General features: G+C 52.4%; 1 protein-coding gene across 3 annotated transcripts in view; it reads left to right on the forward strand.

The window, feature by feature from the left end:
* The window catches only part of KSR2 (kinase suppressor of ras 2), a 71,686-nt gene that overhangs the window by 44,055 nt on the left and 5,577 nt on the right, over positions 1 to 22,054 (forward strand). For all 3 annotated transcript variants that reach the window (XM_057414644.1, XM_057414646.1, XM_057414645.1), the window contains 3 exons: positions 12,667 to 12,763; positions 16,579 to 16,712; positions 21,518 to 21,649. In XM_057414644.1, coding sequence (XP_057270627.1) covers positions 12,667 to 12,763; positions 16,579 to 16,712; positions 21,518 to 21,649 — 363 coding nt within the window. The remainder of the gene's footprint in view (positions 1 to 12,666; positions 12,764 to 16,578; positions 16,713 to 21,517; positions 21,650 to 22,054) is intronic.

Here is a 22,054-nt window from a genome sequence, read left to right on the forward strand (position 1 = left end):
CTGGTGGGATCGGCAGTTTCTGTGCTGGTTGGGGTTCTTCTGTCATGATGCCTTGGTTGGGTGGTGGTGGGTCTGGACCATGCTTGAGTGGGGGAAAAGCCTCTAATTGCATAAAGCAGCGATAACTTGGGTGTCTGAAGGCTCAGCAGGGTGTGAGTGTTGGGACCAAGGGTCTGTAAAGCAGCCAGAAGGGCAGCAGGGGTGGGAAAACCAAGTGCTTGCAAGGAGGGCTCATCCTCCACAGGTCTGGAGCCCATCCACAGGGTCTCCTCGCTTCCAAGGAGGTGGGAGATAAGTCATGGTCTCCTGAAGCATTTCCTCCCTTTCCCAAAGCTGTTGTCCCTATTACACCCAAACTGGGTATGGGACTAATAGGAGTGAGTTTGGGATGGGGTCAGGGGAGGGAGATGGGGTTGAAGAGCTGCTGCTTGGGTGCTGGTGATGCTCAGGGACATCGCGTCAGGGGGATAAGGCTGCTGGAGGGGGCTTCCTTCAGCTAGTTGGGAGCAAGCTGGGATTTGGGATCTTCCAAACCATCTCAAACCCCTCAGAGCTGTCTGGCTCTCAATGAATTCCCATGTATCTGTGGTTGGAAACACAGCACTGAGCATCTTCATGGTCAATCAAAGGGCAGGCAATCAAAAATCCCCCTGGCCCCAAGGCAGGGAGGCTGCAGCTGCTCCTGGAGGAGCTGTTTTCATGCGAAATACCTTTATTTCTGGGTATTCAGCTATTTCCCTCACCTCTGGCCCATGTGTTCAGCCGCAGGGTTTGAACCCGGTGCTGCTTAGCACCCCACCATGGGTTACCTTCCCTTGGAGGAGCTTCCCCAAGGTGAGGTTGACTTTCCAACCTCCTCCTGGCAGTGTTTCCAAAGCCGTGCACTGAAACAGCAGCGTTTCCATCAGCCATCAGCAGTGAAATATTGCATCAGCCACCCCTAATGTCCCCTTGAAAGCAGCACCTCCCGATCCCAGATAAGGCGGCTTTGTGGGTACCAGGGTGGGAGCTTTGCTCTGCTCCCTCCTTGCTCAACAGCAAAGGATTTCAACCCTCGTGCCCATCACTTGCTCCCTGCTCTGGTGGGTTCATGGGCAGCGTTTGGCTCTGGAATTGTGTCCTCTCGGGACAGGCTGACTCCAAACAGGGGCTGGTTGTTCCCAGCTGGGACCTGGAGAAAAATAAGCTTTTCATTTTGGACCAAAACCCAGTCATCTGTGACAATGCAGCAGCGTTTCAGCTCCCTATCCATTAGCCAGCTTAGGCCAAAAGCTGTTTGAAAAGGGTGCAAACACCTGTATTGATGGATGCGTCAGACACCCCATCCATGCGCTACACTGCGTCGCAGCCTCTCCACGCAGGAGAACGCAGCTTCTCCATCCCTTTGCAGCCCCTATTTGCTTTTCAATCCTATTCAGTAGCAAAACCTGGGCAATATATTCTTTATTTTAATGGGGGTTTTTAGCTACAAAGTGTTTTCTAGTCTAATGCCTCTTTATATAAACCCGTAAAGGTGCCACTTTTGACAGCCTGACAAAATAAATCCGTGGCTTGATGCATTAATATGAGGGCTGCGAAGCGTGCCGCTCGCCTTCATTCTCTTCCCAGCTGCACTCGGTCCTTTATTTAAGGTCAAAACAGAGATTTATTGGATTGCCCTAAATATAACCTGTGCTCACAGCATCTCCGAGCCTCGCCTGCTCTTTGCCTACACCCAGGAACCTGCTTTTATCCATGTTCTTCGAAGGCTGAATCAACATCACCACAATTATTCCATCGCAACAGGAAACCTGGCTGGTTTTCTCCTGCTGGGAGCTGCGGGGTGCGATCGTGTCTGGTGCTGGGCTGGCCATGGGGATACAGGAATGATGAGGGGAATGCTGGAAGGGGGCTCAGCTCAGTCTCAGGGAATGGGAAGCCTGGAGGTCACTTCCAGACACAACTTACTCCCCTTTGAGGCTTTCTATTGGGCTCTGTTCTGATGGTGCTTCACCAGGAGCCACTTCTGAGGCTCTCGGGGCAAAGCATCCCTTCCGTTTCCCAGGCTGACAGTGCAGGGATGCTCCCTTGCCCTTGCACCCGCAGTCCTTGTCGGGTCTGTCCTTGGTTGGACATTTCGGGGGGCTTCCTGGGACATCTCTGATGATCAGGCTGAGAAAGCTGGGGCTGTTCAGCCTGGAGAAGAGAAGCTGCGTGGAGACCTCAGAGCTTCCAGTGTCTGAAGGAGGCCTATAGGGATGCTGGGGAGGGACTCTTCATTAGGGACTGTAGTGATAGGACAAGGGGTAACGGGTTCAAACTTAAACAGGGGAAGTTTAGATTGGATATAAGGAGGAAGTTCTTTACTGTGAGGGTGGTGAGGCACTGGAATGGGTTGCCCAAGGAAGTTGTGAATGCTCCATCCCTGGTGGTGTTCAAGGCCAGGTTGGACAGAGCCTTGGGTGCCGTGGTTTAGTGTGAGGTGTCCCTGCCCATGGCAGGGGGCTGGAACTGGATGATCTTAAGGTCCTTTCCAACCTTAACTATTCTATCACGAGGTCAGCTGGGCTTAAGTTGGGCTTGTTCAGCCTGGAGAAGAGGAGACTCGGGGGAGACCTTAGAGCAGCTTCCGATACTTCCAAACCCACCAGTAAAGGGGATTTATGGGAATAACTTTAAACCAAGCCTTGCTTGGCGTGGGGAAAACCAATCCCAGGTGCCTGATGGGGCTAACTAGACACAAATCCAGGATGTCCGAATTTCCTTGCCTGCTCCTCCCTGCGCGCATCCCTGGCCCTGAATCGGCTCTGTGCAAAAGAGAGGCTCCTTTTCCTGTGGGTGCTCAGAAGTGGGTGCTCGAGGATGTTTTTCCACCAAGAACAGCAGTTTCTTATAGCTGTTAAAGAAATCTCTGTATTCCTGTGGCATGCGGGAAGCAGCTGCCCATCCCTGGAAGGGGCTCTACCACGACGTGCTGCCCGGCGCTGCCGGAGGGGGGTTATTTATAGACCAGTTTATTTTTGCTTTCTCACATCCCTACGCTTTCCTTCCTGTTTGCTGTGATATTCATGGAACATCTCATTAGCAGAAAGAAATCTCCCCCTCCAAACACCACGGCCCACAGGCGACAGCTGGGGGGGGGGGAAACTGAGGCAGCAGCAGGATGTGTTGGGTTAATGCTCTGGTTTTCCTCTGCATTAACCATCGGTCTGGCCAGATGACAGGGACCAGTATGGCTTAATATGCTCATCAATGGCATAGTCATGGAGGGCAGCATCTGCAGGTGACACCAAGCTGTGTGGTGCACTTGATATGGCCCAGGGGATGGATGCCATCCAGAGGGACCTGGACAGGCTGGATGGGGTGAGAGCTTCATGAGGTTCAACAAAGCCAAGGGCAAGGTCCTGCCCCTGGCTTTATTAGGGCAGTCCCCAGCAGAGCTACAGGCTGGGGGAGACTGGATGGAGCAGCCCTGAGGAGAAGGACTTGGGGGTGTTGGTCAAGGAGTGGCAGGGATTGGAGCTGGATGAGCTTTATGGTCCCTTCCAGCCCAGCCCATTCTCTATGAGTCAATGATTCTCGAGGTGCCTTTTCATGCAAGTGTCCGGGTCAGCAGAGAAAGGGAGAAACCGAGCATCTTTGTGCAATGGGAGGTGGTTACTCCAAAGAGCGCTTCCATCAGAGCCACTAATAGATTCCCTCTTGGGTAATGAGTGCTGGAGACAGTTAACATTCATCTTAATTAGTCTTGAGCAAGAGTGAATGTGATCTTGGTGCTGCTTGGCGTGCTGCATAATGGATAGCACAGCGCAGCATCCAAGTCCTGGGCCCCGTGGAGATGAAAGGGCTGGAAAAGCTCCGTGTTGGCTGCGTGCAGGGAAATGACAACTTGTGTTTGCTGGTGTTCAATGAGACAAAGCCCTGGGTAAGCTCCTTACATCAGCTCCTTGGTGTTCCCAGTCCCAGCCTCCGCCTGTGGTGGTGCGGGGAGGGTGGTAAAGCCTCAGCCACCCAGGAGGTCCCTCAAAAGACAAAGTCTAACAGGGCTCTAATGCTATTGCAATGGCTCGAGCCACCCACGAGGGTAATGGGTTGCAGAAACGAGCAGATTTTAGGATTCTGCGTGTTCCTTCTGTGGAAAAAAGCAAAAAAAAAAGGGGATTTTCATGCTCATTGATCCTTCCCAAGGCCCCTGGGTCTCCCTGAGGCTGTAATGAAAGCAGGGGGATCAGCAGCTCTCCGGAGAGACACTGATGGCTCTTGCTGGATGGCAGCGCTGTTTGCAAGCGGGCTCACAGGTCTCAAAGGCAGGAGAGAGGAGGTTTGAGCCGGAGCCTTTGTGCCTTGAGCTCTTGCTGCCTTGCGTGGGGGATTTGGTGCAGCTTTCCTAAGGAGATTACACGGTTTTTAGCTAAAAGCTCCAGTGTGGCACCAGGAACCTGGGATTTGCTCCCCAAGGTGCCCCAGGCAGGGTTTTGGCCCCTCTCATCACAGCGTGATGCCAGAGCAGCTCCGGATTTAAAGCAGGACCAGGAGCCAACCGGATGGCTGCTGGTGATCCCCCCCCGGGGCTGCATGGCCATGATTTATGTCCGGGCTCGAATGTGCCAGGAAGCCCGAGGAGAACATTAGGAATTAAGGCTGACCATGGCAGGACTATATAAAGAGAAGGAATTTGTTGAAGGTGCCTTTCAGCACAGAAACCTGGAGGGTTTCTGTTGGAGCGGGAGCATCTCCCAAACCCTTCCCTGGAGCTGCTTGAGGGGGGACACCTCTTATGTGAGATACCGAAGATGAAAGGAGAGTTTGCTCTTTTTTCCTCCCTGCAAAGCAAACTGGCTTCAATACCAGGGTACGCGTTACCTGCCGTGAATTAATAGGGAAGGGGTGGGAGCAAGATGGGAAGAATATCCCAGATGCTGTGGCTGTATCTTACAGGGTAACTTCCTTGCACCACATGGACTAAATGCAGGGGTTTGTTTTGATTTATAATGTATTTCTATGCTGGCTTTCTACAACATCAAACGTTTGACTCTGCTGTTGGGAGGGACAAGCCCAGCTCCCTGCAGGGAATCCTCTCCCATTCCTGGGCCTTGTTTCCTGTGGGCAAGGGGGACCTCTGGACACAGCTCAGCTTTAAACACTGGGCTCTTGCAAGCCTCTCCCTGTGCCAAACTCCCCGACGTTTCCAGTGTCCCAGCTTGGCTGTGAGGGATGTGGGGCTTGTAAATCTGAGTACTTGGGGGGCTGAGGGCTGAGGGGATGTTTCAAAGGAAGTAAAGGGGAAGTGTGTAAATCGTTGCTCTTAAGATGAAACAGATTGGGGCTGCTTGGTTTATCCCCTGTGGGTGCTCCCTGGGGCCAGGATGAGCTGCTCAAGGCAGTGCCTGCTGCTTGCAGCCAGCCTGTTGTTCACTCCAGGGAGTCACATTGACCAATTGGGCATTGATGAACACCAAATTGCCCTTTTCTTCTCACCGAAATCCACCAATCTCAAGGTACAACCTATCAGCCTTCTTTCACACCTGGGAAGTTAAGCAGGAGCTCTAAATCCTGCTCAACAGGAGGGAAACTGAGGCAAGGTTCTTCCTCATTGCTTTCCCAGAGCAATGCATCTGAGGGTATCTGAGATGCCTTTCAGCTCTGGTCCTTCTCTCCCCACTCATGGTTATATTCTGGGAGCAGGTCCTGTCTCCTCTAACCCTCCCCATGTTAAAGCAACCCCTTTTGGAGCCAAAGCATCACCTCCTGGCCTGGCTCTCAGTTGTTTTCCCTCCTTAATTTTGCTGTGTTTCCCCTTTCCTAGCAGTTAAATAATGGAGCTCGTAGATCATATAATAAATAGGTATTGACTTCATGCCACAGGCTGGATCAGAATTGATTGACCCGTGGGAATACACTCCTTCGCAATCAATAAGAGGCCATCAGGCTGGATAAATCCTGATAACGACTGACAACAGCAAAGTCGATAGGTGTATTAATATGTACATTAAGCAAGAATTTGTCTTCCGCCTGGAGACAGCATTCCAGGGTGGGATGGGCTGGCGAAGGAGCCCGAAATATCCCAAGCAAAGAGGGTGATGGGGATGGGGAAAGGCAGCGGCTTGATCCTCTGCAAGGGTGTTTGATGTCAAAGTAAGAGCTGGCTGCTTCAGTGCTGGCTGAGCCGTTCTTACCCTCTGCAGCATCAAATCCCCACCGGTGGCTGCGTTAGCAGCACCTGAATGTGCTCCTCTGTGCAGGGGATGCTCGAGGGGGGATGCTCTCCTTTGTGTCTCAAAAGTGCCATGGAAATGGTGTTATTTTGGCCGTGACTTTGTGAGGAATGTACTTAAGGCAGCAGGACTCACACTTCACTCGAGAAGAAGGGATTTCAGCGGGTGTTTAAGGGAAAGCCTGTGATTAAGTGTCCTGCTGAGAGATGGTCCCACAACCTCTTTCTGCTCGTGCCAGTTCTTCCCTTTGCTATTGATATCTCAGCACGATTCCTTATGTTTCTGGAGCATCCTCAATGCCAGGGATCCTCTTTGGAGCCAGGCAGGGCTGTTTGCTGGTGGTGGGGAACCTGTGTGCTGGCATCCTCCTGCCTAGCCAAAGAGGAGGGAATTAGATCCCTCCTGTGACAGCATTATTAAGTTTTTATTAATAATAATCATTATTACCATTGCAAAGCAGAGTTGGGCTCTAGTCAAGCAGCCATCTCCATCAAAAGACTTGTTTCTTCCCTTTCTTCAAAAGAAGCATCTTTTCCCTCCTCACACTCAAAGCAGCAGGAGGATCAGGGCACAGGGAATATATTAGGCTCCTTCAAAGGCAAGGAGAGGTCCAAGCATCTTCGCACATCCCTATAGACCCATCCAGCCCTCTCGCCCTTTCCAAAGGCGGTGAGTACCACCTGAAGCAGTGAGTGTTTCCGGATGACTTGTTTGCAGTCAGGGCTCTAGCTAAGCCGCCGGGGCCGGCGCCTGCTTTGCATTCACCTGTCTCCCAGCTCTTCCCCTGCAGCTGTGGGAGAGCTCGTCTCTGACACCATCTCCTCCAAATAAAAATGCATGGAGTTGGCTTTTTCTAAATAACTTGGGTTCTTTTTTTTTCTCCCGAAGCGATGATGGAATTGGAGCTACTTTTGGGGGAGGCTGATCCCCCTCCTCCTCCTCCCCCTCCTCCTCCTCCTCCTCTTCCTCCTCCTCCTTCAGCCCTTGCGGTTTGGAGGCTCTGGCTGTAGTTATCTCGTGTGCCAGCTGCTGGGAGCTCAAATGCTCTGCCTAAATAATATCCATCAAAGGACAGTGCTTTCATGGGCTGGAGATAGGGAGAGGGGAGCATCCTGAGCATCGTCTCGCCAGGGCTTTTCTACGTCCCCACGTTCATTTTGCTCTACAGAGGCTCCTCCATGCAAAGTGGGACCTGGGGCTGGGTTGGGGACCTGGGCTTTGGTTTATGTGGCAGGTCATGAATTCCTGCCTCCCTGTTGGGATTGTTTTGGGAGACTTGTGTAAGGGGTCAGCTTGGAGGTGGAGTGTCATGGGAGAAGTATTTTCACCTAGAGGAGCTGAGCTTTAGTGATGCTGATGCTCTGTATCAGGTCTGCAGGCTTCTGGTCCAGGTGCTGCGCTGCCATGAAGCTCTTGGCTGCCGCTTTGCACCCTGCGTGTGGTGCAGTGTGGATGGATGGTGCTCCCTGGGATCTGGGGAGGAAGGAAACCACAGGTTGCTGCTGTTGGAAGTGATGGGAGCGGAGCGGAAGGGAAGGTCTCCCCCTGCTTGCCCGTGGGTGCAGTGAAGAGGAGGGAAATGGAAGGGCAGTTGTAGCCCTGGGGCTGAAGTGTTTCCGTGCTGGGTATGTGTGGCTCAGGGAAGTGCTGCTTCACTTCACCTGCAGGTTTTGGTGGTGGTTTGAATACCAGTGAAACCAGTCCTGAATACCCCGCAGTAGAACTGGGGGCCCCAACGATGCTGGGTGCTGATAGCATCCCACTGCGAATAGCTGGCCATGAACCAGCCAAGCCTTCCACCCCCGAGCTTTTAATTAGGGAGCAATATATATGTGTGTGTATATATATGTATGTATAGGTGCGAGTCTGACGCATGCCAGCCTTCTCTTTGGACCGAGACCTAACAAACTCATCGCAGCTCACGTCAGTGTGACCCTTGTTGTCCCAGGCCTGTCCCCGCTGTCCTGGGGTGGCAATCAGATGCAGAGGGCTTGGGAAGCGTGAGCTGGCTGATGGCACCGCTCTGCTTCGCTCGCGCTGGCGTAGCAGGGAGAGCGTGCGTCAGGGGTGCGATATTTCTTATTGATTTGGAGGAAAAAGAAGCCCAGGGATAAAATTAACCCAAACCCTTCCCTTTGCTGCTCTTCCAGCCTGGTTTCAGTTCCCATTTGGTGGCTGTCTGGTTGCAAAACATTGCCAGATGTTGGTGACGGAGGAAAACCAAGCTGCTGGGTGGAAAGAGTTCTGAGACAACTCGGGCACGGGCAGAACTCGTTCCTCCCCTCTCTGCTGCGGCTGGTCCTGCTCAAGCTAAATCAAACAAGGCCCAGCTCAGCAGCTCTGGTTGCTGTGGCTGTATCTTAATATTCCCCAAAGATTTCCTTCTCCGTGAAGCACTGGAAGTCAGTAAACTGCTGGGGATCGTGGAAGCACCCGAGCAGCTTCCCCCTTTTGCGCTGCCTTTCCTGCAGCACAGATGTAACCTGCTAGCAGAGGTATTTTTATATTAAAGCACTTATTATGAATTCCCACTCTCACTCTTTGTGTGTCTCCCCTGGGTGCAGCCTGCCGGCTATCACCATGGTATCTGAGCTGGTTGCCCATAAATCAACATACTAGCAAGTAATGAGCTTTCTGGGGACTAGCATCACTTTGGGGTGTTCAAATGAGCCTATTTAATTTAATGGGCATTTATGTGGATGGTTGGGCAGAGGCAAGAAAAGCACAAAACCCTGGGAAGTAATGGCATCGTGACCTGCATGCGAGCGCTGTACCATCAGCTCTGCTCTGCTTCTGAGCCAGGCTGAGGTCTTCAACCCTATCGAGGTGATGATAGTCTGTAGGGATGATGATCTTCACTACTGATGAGGGGGAAGAAACCCCCAATGGATGAAGGAGGGATGAAGTTGTTTTCACATCAAATAGGAAAATCAGCAAGAGGCAGTGCTCCAGCTCTTCCTCACTCATCCCTCCCAAATTGCTCCCCTTCACGTCGCTTTGGCTTTGCTCCCGTTGCTGATGTCTTCAGCCCACGTTGGTGAAATGCAGAGTGTTTATAAAGCAATTTGGGATTTGGCTTGCTTGGCTGAACACTTCAAGAACTCATTTTGAATAGAGAGTCGCATCTGCAGCGGGATGGGGCTGGGATTGTCCTGGGGCTGAGGTTGTGCCATGGGTTGAGGTGCACTCCTGGCTGCTGGGGACCACGGGAAGGACCTTTACATCTTCCCAAGCCACCCAGTGGGGCTGTTCTCACCACATGGTACCAGGGCACGTGTCATGCTCTGCTGATGGCTGGGATGGAGAGGTTTAGGAGAAGACAGGTATTTATCTCTGAATACGTACTTGAGTGGTGAATGAGCCTTGATCCATCTGAAGATGCAAATCGTCTGCCTTTGTTTCTGGTGTCAAGTGTAGGCAGTTTCTGGCCTTGTGATCCACAGCCCTGCTTGCTCACAGCCGGATGGGTGCCTCAATGCCATGGTTCGGCATAGACCTCTTGAAGTGGGAAGGTAGAAGATGATGTGGTGCTTTGTGCCTGCTGCTCCTGCCCCAATGGGGAGCGATTGACGGCAGATGAGGAACGAGAAGCAGTGAAATTGTGGAGCTCTGCCATGAAAAGGTTCCGCAGGTGGTGGTTGAATAGGCTCAGGTGCTACATAATAGGTATCGACAGGGCTTTATCTCTGCATTGGCAGCTCCTTATCCGGCAAGAAAACGCTGCACATACTGGCGCGGCGGTCGCTGTTTGGATTGATACGGAGGGGTTATTCATTGAGAGGAGGTGTGAGGCACCTGGGCTGCTTCGGTGGCTCTCCCGGGGTGTGAGGAGCGGTGCTGGCACGTCCCATGCCCACCGCGCTTCACCGTGGGCTGCTGCCACCACCGTGGCTCTGAGCAGTGGCTGCTGTCCTCGTGCCAGACCTCGCATCGAGTGCATCCACTGCCTCCTTTAACGCACTCCCTCAGTAAATGAAGTGGAGAGATGGGAATGTCATCGGAAAAGGGCTGCAGGCTCTGCTCCTGGGGTTAGCACAGCAGCGCAGATGGGCAGAAATGGAAGGATTTTTCTCTTAACCAACCCTTTTCCAGGAAAACAGCTGATCTTAACTCACTTCAGGGCTGAAATCAAGCCCGGTTCTGCTCTATTCATTGCATGTGCAATGTTGATTCGTGACTAATGCAGACCACAAGCCACTTTCTGCAATGGGTTTTTCTGGAGGGAAACAAGCATTGCCTGGGGAGCAGGGGGGGCTGAGGGGAACTCCTTTGTGCACAGGCAGGTCATGGGAGGTGCAGAACGCCTGTTGCACTGCAGAGCTTGGAGCTTTGCAGGTTTATGGAGCAGATTAGTGCAAATCCCTTGAATACTTTAAAGGTGGCGAAAAGAGAATGAGTATTTGTCGTTGTTTTGTACCCTTTAATCCCAGTTGCAGAAACCCAAGGGTTTTCTTGATCACTTCCAAGTGATTTGCTTTCCAAGTGGGAGTTTGAGGGCTTTGATCCCAATGTTCCGACAAGTTCAGATTTGGTTGCAGCCAAACTACTGCAGGAGATGGGGAGCAGCTGATTTAGAGGAAGATCATGTCTGTAATTGTGGGTGCCTTGGGTTTGCAGCCCAGCTGGTGGGTTCAGGGATGTGCTGAGGCACCTGAGCAAGGAAAACCATTACTAGAACGCAGTTGCATGGGTATGAAGATGCCTTAAAATCCCCACTGCCACTCATTCGCAAGGCTATTTCCAACACAACCCATGGCAAAGTAGAAGGATGCTGTTGTCTTTCCAAAACCCACGAGATATGGGTCTGGTCCCATTCCTGCTTTGCTGTTTGACTTGAAAACTGTGCTGCCAATGCAGGGATAAGGAGCTTTTGGCCTCTAACATCCCTGCTTTGAGGGGTTAATAGCTCACTGGGACCTTATTGACAGGTAATGATGTGGGACACCCTGGGATTGCTGCTGCCTTTTTCAGTGTCCCCAGGGAAAGCGTGGCACAGCCTGCCTGGGGTTTTTGCCTCATCATCCTGCTCTGAGCCAGCTTTGGGGTCAAAATGAAAGCAGGACTTTACCATCAGGTTGTGTTCCCGATTCCTCCAGATTTGCAACCTGGGGGATGTTCACAGAATCATAGAATCAGCTAGGATGGAAAAGACCTTTAAGATCATCAGGTCCAACCTTTAAGATCGTCCCTGGCAGTGTGCAAGGCCAGGTTGGACAGAGCCTTGGGTGACATGGTCTAGAATGAGGTGTCTCTGCCCATGGCAGGGGGTTGGAACTGGATGATCTTAAGGGCCTTTCCAGCCCAAACCATTCTATGGTTATCCAGCCTTTAAGGTCATCAAGCCCATGGTGCTGCAGGGCTGGGCAGCTCGCCTCTCCACAGGGCTGTGCTCAAGCATCACTGACCTCGGTGTTCCTCTTCCCCCTCATCCATGCCTGGGGTCTGAACCATCCCCTCTCCCTGTCTGACCAACATGGTACCCAGGCAAACCCGGGCCAGCTCAGTGTGATACTCCTCATCCTTTGCAAGGAGGCACAGATTAGGCTGATTATTTCCATCCCAAAAGGAGCAAACCCTATTGATCTCCCAGGGGACAAATCCAGTGCTGGAGGAGATGGGTGAGGAGGGGGGTGGTGGAGCTGAGTGTGGGGAGCAGAGGAATTAAAACCCATAGCTTTTTATTCGTTAACTAGCCCAGGATCAGATGAAGATGTGCGGTCGCTGAAGCCTCTTTAACGAGACATGTGTCAGGCTCTTTATTCCCAGGCACAGGTATCCAGCCTCATCTCTCCAAAGTTGCCTGTAATGAGTGTGGGTGGATAGGGAAAAGCAAAAAGGAGCCCTTATTTTTGTGGGCGCGAGTCGAGGCAGCAGCCACCCACGTTCTCCATTATGATATTCAAATGTCAATATATTTTTAATTGGTTTATATCCCCCCCCCCCCTTTCCAGCTGCCTTTGGTAATGAAGGCTCTGTAAATAGATTTTACTGTAACTGGTATGAGAGAAGGAAAATTGGAGGACGTTGTACAGTGCACGGGGTTCGGTGGGGGTTGCATTCTGCTCCCTGTCTTTCCTCTTTTGACTCATTACATCTGTGAGCATGGTATCCTCCGAGGGAAGAGGCGGGAGCTGCGGCCAGTTTTGCACAAAACCCCTCTGAAGCAAGAGGACCAGGTGGTTCCTGCGGGGATGGGATGTGGGGAAGAGCTGGGGACCAGCCCGGGGTTACCCCTTGTGGGGCTCGGTACCACGGTGATGGCACCAGCACGCATCTCCCAGTGCTGCAATGGGGAGAGCCCCCAGGTTCCATCCCAAACCTTCAATCTGCCTTGATATGGAGCCAAAGCTCCTGTGGTTATTTATAGTTCCCAGCCACAGCCACTGCCTTTGTACTTTGGGGATGTTTCTCAATGGGGGAGGTGTGTGCTATAAACTCTGCTTTTATCTTCTCCCTTTTCCTTCTCTTTCAGCCTGTGTAAAGGACGGACCCTCTACTCGGTGGTGAGAGATGCCAAAATTGTCCTGGATGTCAACAAGACAAGGCAGATAGCACAAGAAATCGTGAAGGTATGCTGTGCTGTGCTGTGGTGTGAAGTGGGACAGCTTGGCATCAATGGGGATCAGGATCCAGCCAAGCCCTGGAGTGAAGGATCCAAGAATTACCAAGGGCAGGGTAACCCCCTTTGGCTTTAAAATCCAGGTCTCTTAGACCTCCCTCATCCCAGTTTTTCCCCTGGGCTGGCACCAAGGCTTCCCATGGGCTCCCCATAGTAAGCCTGGGACTCATCCTGTCCACATCCCCTTGGCAGTGCAGGTGTTTAAGCCCAGCTTTGCTACTGTGAGTGAATTGCTGGTGGGATATTCCCCTCCTCTTGGGGAAAACCCAATGACCTGCTGTTGCTCGGAGGTTTCCATGTCTCCGTAGTGATCGCATCCCTGCAGCCCAGGCGCCGGAGGGGTCAGTGCCGTGGGGCTCGTGGCAGGAGGCTGCGTGCGCCACGAGGCAGAACACACACATTTTTCAGAGCTAAAAGAGCTTTTCCTTTCATAGAGATGACTCAGAGAGCATCTCCAACACTTCAGACGTGACCGTATAAATAGAGGCTGGGGAGCATCCTCACGTGGCGGGGTCAAGTGGCTGGGAAGTTGGGTCCTGAGCCATCAGAGCTTCCCATCGAGTGTCTGCAACGGCTCATTTCCTCAAGAGGTGTTAAGCTGTCTGCCAGAGGAGGGCTGTGCTGTGATTCCAAACGTACTTAACATCAAATGATGCCTGAAGCGTTTGGCAAGTGTCCTACCATGGGACTCATGATACTGGCCAAGGTCAGCCAATACCTTTGGCCCACAGCAAGACCAGGTCATCTGGGGCTGAGCTCATGTTTAGCATCTTTCTGTGGAGAAAAAGAGAAAAGGACGAAGTTTTTCTGGCAGGTCTTAAACCCCTTAAATACTCAAATCCATGTTAGAAAACAGAATATGTTCTGCAATGTCCCGAACAGTGCTGCTCCCCAGCTTCTGCTTATGTTGTTCCTTGTTAGATTACCTATTTTGCTTCTGTTTACACCCAAAGTGTATGCTGTTTCTAAAGTAAATTCCTTAAACTCATAGAATCCCAGCCTGGTTTGTGTTGGAAGGGACCTTAAAGCTCCTCCAGCTCCAACCCCTGCCACAGGCAGGGACACCTTCCACTAGAGCAGCTTGCTCCAAGCCCCTGTGTCCAACCTGGCCTTGAACACTGCCAGGGATGGGGCAGCCACAGCTTCTCTGGGCACCCTGTGCCAGCGCCTCAGTACCCTCACAGGGAAGAGCTTCCACGTTCCCAACTCCCCATGTTAACCCCCAGCAGATGTTAAGGATGTTTCGGTGGACTTGATGTTGGCTGGCGTGGAGAACCGAGGGAAAACCCCAGTGACTTGCTGTGATTGGGCTTGGTGCACATCGTTTGACTTCATCCTTCGAGTCCCTGCATGCAGGAGGGTCGTTAAGCTGATTGGATTAGTGGGTGCAAGGGCTCTCGTTGTTCCATGCTGCTCCGGAGGTGGAAGCTGGTTTCCTTGGGAAGCGGGGCCGGCAGAGGGAGCTGGCTTTTCGCTCTCCTTGGCCAGCCAAGGAAATTGAGGCGTTACTGGGCTGCGAGTGTTTTCTTACAGCTCATCCCAAGGGTGAAGGTGTCGGGGCTGGAATTTGCAGTGGGATCTGCACAATACCCCGTGGAACAAAGAGAGGGATTTGGGCTCGCTGAGAAATACCTTTGGCAAAGGCTCGCTGCGTTTGATGATTGCACGGGGGACGTGTTCCCATCCATAGGTGCAAAGCGCCTGCTTTGAGCTCCTGTGTGATGGGAGGGGGCTGCAGAGCATCCTCATGGTGCTGGGCCACATCCTGCCTCGTGGCTGCTCGAGGCGCTGCAGGAGGAACAGGCTCACATATTGAAATGCTGTTCCCGGGCACTGTGTGAAGGTGGCAGTGAAGGTGACATTTTAAAGCAGAACTTTAAACCTCATCAGTATTTCATGTGCTGGGACACAGGGACCCCTAATTAATCCCAGTGGCTGGAATGGTCCTGGCATCCGGCTGCAGCGGTGGCACCTCAGGGCCAGCCGCAGCACTGAATCCTTCCTCCAGCATCCCTTAGCAGAGGCACTTTGGGATTCGAGCACCGAGGGGTGAAGTTAAACCCCCATTACTTGATGAGTTGGGGTGTTTGCTATCCCCAGCAGCATGTTGTCCCTGGCTGCCACCAGCCTTTCCCACTCTGGAGTGGGTTTGTGCTGCTGCTGAGTGCTTGGTGCCTTCTGAATTTCCCCCCATATCCCAGGTGCTTACATTTGAGGATTTGTGGGGGTTTTCCGTTTGCTTTCCCGTTTTTTCCACATCATTCTGAATTTGGATCATTCCTCCCAGCTCCACATTGTCTGCAAACTTACAAATACATCCCTGTTCCACTGCCGGCGTGGTTAATGATGACATGTGAAAAGATCAGGCCTAGGATGGACCCCTGTGGAAATCCAGTGAATAAATCCCCCTATGTCACTGACAGCTGATATTCACTCTTAAGCAACAGTTTGCTGGCCCATTTGGCATTTATCCTTCAATAGCTTTCTCTAGCCCAAGATTCCCCTAGTCTGCTTGAGAATGAAAAGTGGGACAGCATCAAAAGCCCTGCTGAAGTGGGGATAGATGGCTTTCATCACCCTCCCCATTCCCAGAGCTGGTTATCCCATGGAGCTGAACGCCCTCCACACGGAGCTGTCGGCAGTCGGCTTGATTTGCTGATGCTCAGGCAGTGCAGGGGAGCTGGATTTCCCACCCATGGCCTCTTTTTGCATCATTAGCAATAATTTTAATTAACCACCAAGCAGCTTTTCCTCAGGGAAAGGAATCAAGGCAGGACTCCTGCGAGGTGCTTGTTTCCATGCTAATGGTGTCGGTGTGCACATAGGAAGCACTAATGGCTCGGTAGCGGGGATGGAGAGATTTGACTTATTACCCTCTGCTCCCAGTCTGGAAAGGGAAAACATCATCATCATCATCATCATCATCATCATCATCATCAATTTCCCAGCAGAGGATCTCAGGAAAGCACTGCCAGTTTGGTTTGCTGCTAATTTTCCTTGCGTAAGCCATTAATCAGGAAGACAAGTGGTGCTGTCGCAGCCCATCGCCCTCCGTGAGCACCAAGTGATGCCTGTCCCAAGCCAGAGACACCCGCCCGGACATCTGCAGGGACATTTGGGGATGTGCAGCCTCTGGTTGTGGCCAAGTCCTAGCTCAATAGCGTGGATGTGCTGCTGTGGCACAGGGATAGAATCATAGAGTCAAGGAATGGTTTGGGTTGGAAAGGAGCTTAAAGCTCCTCCAGTTCCAACCCCTGCCACGGGCAGGGACCCCTTCCACTAGAGCAGCTTGCTCCAAGCCCCTGTGTCCAACCTGGCCTTGAACACTGCCAGGGATGGGGCAGCCACAGCTTCTCTGGGCACCCTGTGCCAGCGCCTCAGCACCCTCACAGGGAAGAGCTTCTGCCTTAGATCTAACTTTATCATCTCCTCTTTCAGTTTGAACCCATCACCCCTTGTCCTATCACTCCAGTCCCTGATGAAGAGTCCCTCTCCAGCATCCTTGTAGCCCCCTTCAGACACTGGAAACTGCTCTGAGGTCTCCACGCAGCTTCTCTTCTCCAGGCTGAACAGCCCCAGTGTGCTCAGCCTGGCTCCATACAGGAGCTGCTCCAGCCCCTGAGCATCCCTGTGGCCTCCTCTGGACTTGCTCCACCATCTGGGCTCTCCCCATCTTGGCAATCGTGGGGCTGCCCCTGCCCTGGTGCTATTCTGTCTGTGCTGCTCATTCAGTTTTGGGGTGTTTTTCTCTCTCTTCCATCCTAGGGAATGGGCTACCTGCATGCCAAGGGGATCCTTCACAAGGACCTCAAGTCAAAAAACGTTTTCTATGACAACGGGAAGGTGGTGATCACAGACTTTGGCCTCTTCAGCATCTCGGGAGTTCTCCAAGCGGGCAGGTAGGACATGGCTTGGTGGAAATACCAGCATCCCTCCCCATGCCCTACAGCTACCCTTTGAGCTGGAAACGTGCAAAGGGAACCCCAAAACCTCCCCTGCAAGTGCCTTTCTGGGTCTGCAGTCTTGCTAGACATGAGGACGTGTCTTGGGGCTGCCATTGGATTTCACCATCCCACCTCCCAGGAGTTTGCTTTTGAGGAGAAATGCTTTGGGAAAAGAGCTCCTGCAGAGCCCTCTCTGCCCCACAAGTGATGCTGCTTTGAAATGCAGCTCCATGCTCAGCACCGTTGTGGGGTTTGGAGAGCAAAGCCCCAGAGGGATGGCGGGAGCAGGGCTGGGGTTTCTGCAGCAAGGTGGGTCTGGGCTCAGCACCAAGTGGTGAAACCCAACTGCTCCACTTCGTGGGGGCAGGATTTGCAGCTTGTTTTGATTTGATTTTGTTTGGGTTTTAAACCTGGTGTTTAAAGGCAGAGTTGCTTTTGATTGCTGGAAGGGGCATGATGCTGCGTGCGAGCCTGTGCAAGTTTGGTTCAGAGGGGCAGGAGCTGGCCCTGGGCAGGGTCTCTTGGACCCAGCCTCTTCCCATCCCAATGGGATGCATCATTTCTGTGGCCGAAGCACTCTGGGAGATGCTCCTTGGGCTCTGTTTCACTTGGGCTGGCAAAGCCAGTTCATTTCTTGGCTTTTCCTTAGGGATATATTATATATCCTTATATAATCCCCTGGGATCTGGTTCATCTCCTGCCCCTGGGCCGATGAGTGGTGCAGCCAGCACAGCATCCCGCACTGATGTCCCCATGGATGTCCCCAACCACTCCAGTGACCTTTTGGGTGCTGCAGACATCTGGGCGCAGTCTCTGTGCTGACACTGGAGCAAGACCCAGAGAAAATGAGAGCCAAGGTCGGGACATTCATAGTGCTGTGACATTATTGAGGTTTGGAATCAAGCCCGTTTGGTAAATGTGCCTTATTAAATGTTTGTTTGGGTGTTTTTTCCCAGTGCTGTGGGAGGTTTTCCAGCTGTAGGCTCGGCAGGGCAAAGGGTTTCTGTAGTTGTGGAAAGGAAGAAAAGCAAAGTGTGGGGGGGGAAGGAAACAGAAGAGGGGAAAAAAGACCAAAGCTTATATTCTATATTTTGTTAAAACTAAAGAAGTGTGTTGCTTGCTTCTCCCAGCAGCAGAGAGCTTTGCACTAAACCCTTTGTGCTGGAAGCAGCGCAGGCCAAGCCTGGTGTTGTCAGAGCCAGCAGCTCGGGCAGGTTTCTTCTCCTGCAGCGTGGTACCCACCTTCTGGTCATAGCATCATAGAAAGGTTTGGGTTGGAAGGGACCTTAAAGCTCCTCCAGCTCCAACCCCTGCCACAGGCAGGGACACCTTCCACTAGAGCAGCTTGCTCCAAGCCCCTGTGTCCAACCTGGCCTTGAACACTGCCAGGGATGGGGCAGCCACAGCTTCTCTGGGCACCCTGTGCCAGCGCCTCAGCACCCTCACAGTACAGAATCCAGAACATCAGGTACTGGACTGAAGTGTTCATTGTCTCCACTCATATGGTCCTTTCGGTCTCCATCACCCCTCATGATGGGCTTTGTCACTGGAAAGGTTGTTGTGGCTGATCATCACTTTACAGTGAAGCTGCTCAGGGGATAAAATGCATCTTTAAAGTTATATATGTATGTATTTCTAGTTCCCATGGGATGAGGCCAAAGGATTAGAGGCAAAGGGAACAGATGCCTCTGTCCCATGCCTCTCATGGTGAGCTGAGCAGGCAGCCTTTCCCTTCCATTTGTATAAATATCATCTGGTTTTAGCACAGACTTGGCCAAAAGCTCTGGAAAGCTGAGAAATCCAGAAGTGCTGCTGCTCTCCCTGCAGTGGAGAAGTGGTTTCAGCTCTGGTTTAGCAGCTGGGCAGGGGATTTGGGACTGAGGTCCTGCCAGGATGAGGTTGAAGCTCATTGCGGCAGCAGGAGAAGGATTTGGGCAAGAATGGCCAAATTTTGCTAGAGACCTTTGCTGTGAAGGTCAGAGATGCTGTGGAGATAAACCAAGAGATGAGATGCTTGGAAATGGGGTATCCAATGGAGTGGACCAATGCACAGCCATCTCTGCTCAAGACTGGGGTATCATTTGATGGGTAAAGGTCAGGAGACTACTCATGTGAGGAAGAATGGTCAGAAATACAAGGCTGGACAGAAATGAGCAGTGGTTTGCTAGAAAAACAGAGAAAATGGGGAAATCTCTGCCTCAAGGAGCTTTCAGTGTGGCTGCTCTGCTTGTGACCCACACGTCTTCTGCTGGTGGGGAGCTGAGAGAAGGCTTTGGGGATCTGCACTCCCCGGTCACTGTGATTTGGAAGCAGCACATGTCTGCAGGGCTGGTTCCCCTTTTCAGGGAGGGTTTTCTGCTGGTTCTGGCTTCTTGCAGATGAAGAAGAAAGATAAAGTCCAGTCTGGGGTCCGCAGAGGCTTGTGCAGGCAAGCCTGGATGGAGAAGGGAGCAAAAATTACAGGTCAAGTTGATGATGGTGATGCTGCTTCAGATGTGAATGAGAACTCCAAACTGACCTGCTTTCTCTAGGCTTAAAGACAAGGCTTACAAATCCTCCTCATTCTCCTAGACCAGGCTCACCTTCAGTTCATGAGAGCATCCAACACAAGGAGTTTGCAGTGGCCATCTGTGCTCTGACACACTTGTGCTGCTGAACACTGAGATGACTACCACAACTAAAACGCTCTCTGCAGAGACTTCCTAATCCAGTGTCTTTTCCTGGTGAAATCAGATGTATTTCTCCTTTATTTAAATGTTCTTTTGTCTTGGAAGGGCTGCTCTGTAATTATGAGGAGTATGAGGTGGGTTTTAAGTAGTTGGAAAAGCTCTTCTGCTCTTGCTTTTGCCTTGGGGCTGGTTTGTCCTTCAGTGGCTTTAGAAGATGCTCAGCTGGTTGTGCTGCTTTCTGCTAGTGGAAGTGGCCAGGTCAGTTATGAATTCAGGAAAACTTTGGCCATGAAACCTCAAATTGCTGCGATTGAACCAGGTTTGGAACTGCTTTAAAGCTCAGCCTTCATTAATGGAAGCTCAGAAACCCATAGCTACTTGCTCGGGTGTACATGCCCGGGAGCTCTGGAGCCAGATTTGGTCCCCAGAGCATCCTGAGGCCAGCCTGAAAGCCACTCGTGGGATACCACAGCACTTGGAGACTTGAGTGAGCAAAACTAAAAGCCCTGGGTGCAATCCTGGTCTTGCTGATGGTGGCGGAGCAGATCTGAGTGCTCCCCGCTGCCTGCCTGGGGACACAGACCGTAGACACAGGGAGGGACGAGCAGCTCCTCCGCCTCTGCTCTAATTGCCTTGATGCTTAATGGCAGCTCGTAATTAAGAGCCTCACAGGGCTGGGGATGGTGGTGGGAGCTGAAAGCCTCCCCCCCCTGTGCCAAAGTGCTCTCTCCTGCAGCTCCTGGGGCCTTAGGGTCTGTGCCTTGCCCAAGCTGCTGATTGCGGCCATGGCTGTGGCACAGCAGGGTGAGGAGCATCCGAGACCCCAGAGGGGGCATGGAAGGTTAATCAGTGATGCCCTGGCCCGGCAGTATCCTTCCCTAGGGAGAGCATCCTCCCCTGGTCACTGCCAGAGCCAAGGGGGGTATGTTTGGGGATGGGGATGGCTTTTTGGCTAAGAGGATCCAGACTGCACTGTCTTGGATCGCGCACTTTGTGTGTAAGCAGCCATGGGGGGAAAGCCAGCCAAGGAGACAGTGTTTGCAGTGAGGGCTCATCATCCTGCCTTGGAGGGGAATGGAGATACCTCAATGGTGTCCCCTGGGGCCTCAGCTCTGGGATTTTGGTCCCAGGAGCACAGATGACCCCACAGCCATCCTTTACCTGTGTTCATCACAGTCTTTGGGAGTGCATCAAAGCACAAAGAGGGAGGAATTCCTTGATACAAGTCATCGAGCTCTTCCTTCTCTTGTCTGATGTGACATGGGGCAGGTTCTGTTACCTCCTGCTAAAGTGTGCTGCTGAATTTGGGTTTGGACACATGATCAAGCTGCTTAGGGTGTTAACACCACTGGTAGTCCTTCCCCATTTCCCTGCTTGGGGACTCTGTCTAACCCAGTGGTGCATCCTAGGTGCCTGCTGGAGGATATAAAGGATGAAGAAGCAGCCAATGCCATCCTCAGCTGTTGGCCAAAAGAACCTCATGTATTTGTTATGAAGAGGGGGACCTTGGAGAGGTAGAGATGATGTCTGAGGTTAACTGAGGGGCTGGTGATAATAAAGCCATGCTGCTCCCATGGGTGATGGCATCAGAGGCCTGGACATGAAGGTGGGCTGGAGGCGTTGTCTGGGGGCCAAGCACCTAAACCCACTGATTTTCAGGCCATTCTTATAGGATGGGCTTGCTTGGAAAGAGACCCTTAGAGGTCCCCAGTCCAAACCCCTGCTCAAATCACAGCAGGGTCATGTCAGGTGTCAGTGCTGGTGGGATTTACCCCAGGTAATGCTCTGTCCCTGCTCTTTCAAGGTGTTTTGAAGTAGTGGTCACAGCGAGGTCCCCAGCAGACCCTGCATCCCCATCACCAGCTTGTCTGAGCCAGAGCTGGTCCAGAACTGTGGACCCAGCAGAGACAGGCACAAATCCACTAATGGCATCATTCCCCTCAGCAGGGTTAAAGCCGGACTTTGCAAGGATGCCATAGGGAAAACCAGGCCTAAATTCCCACTGGGAGAGGGTGGGAGGGCTGGGGGGCTGCTCGCTGGTGGTGATGTTCCCCCCTTTGGTAGCCATGGCTTCAGGCCCATGTTTTGCAGGCGGGAGAACAAGCTGCGCATCCAGAACGGGTGGTTGTGTCACCTTGCCCCCGAGATCATCCGCCAGCTCTCTCCTGACACCGAGGAGGACAAGCTGCCCTTCTCCAAGCACTCGGATGTCTTTGCACTGGGGTGAGTCCCTGCAGTGAGAACTGGCATGGTTGGGTCATGTGTGAGATGCTCTAAGCAGCCAGGAGGGGATGGGGACACAGTTTCCTTGCTGCAGTGCCAAGGGGATGCTGCCTGTGGGAATCCCCATCCCTGGGCTCAGAGCACCTTCCTGCTACAGGGAATTTTGAGTTAACACCCCCCCCCCCAGATCACCAAATCCTCCTGTTTGGATACAGACCAGAGCAATGGGATCCAGGGGGATGCCAGCCTGGTGTAATCTCTCCCCTGCATCCTCCTGAGGTGGGTCGGATGCTCTGGATGCAGAGGCATGGCAACACAGGTCTGGGAACCCCTGGGTACCCCCTGGGCTGGCTGCAGAGGGGCTGGTGCTGATGGCTGCCAGGGGAGGAGATGCCAAAAGCCCAA

The sequence above is a fragment of the Pezoporus wallicus genome, unplaced genomic scaffold (assembly GCF_028554395.1).
Source record: "Pezoporus wallicus isolate ANWC-B61680 ecotype Strahan unplaced genomic scaffold, APGP_CSIRO_Pwel_v1 contig_10548, whole genome shotgun sequence".
NCBI classification, from domain to species: Eukaryota; Metazoa; Chordata; class Aves; order Psittaciformes; family Psittacidae; genus Pezoporus; species Pezoporus wallicus.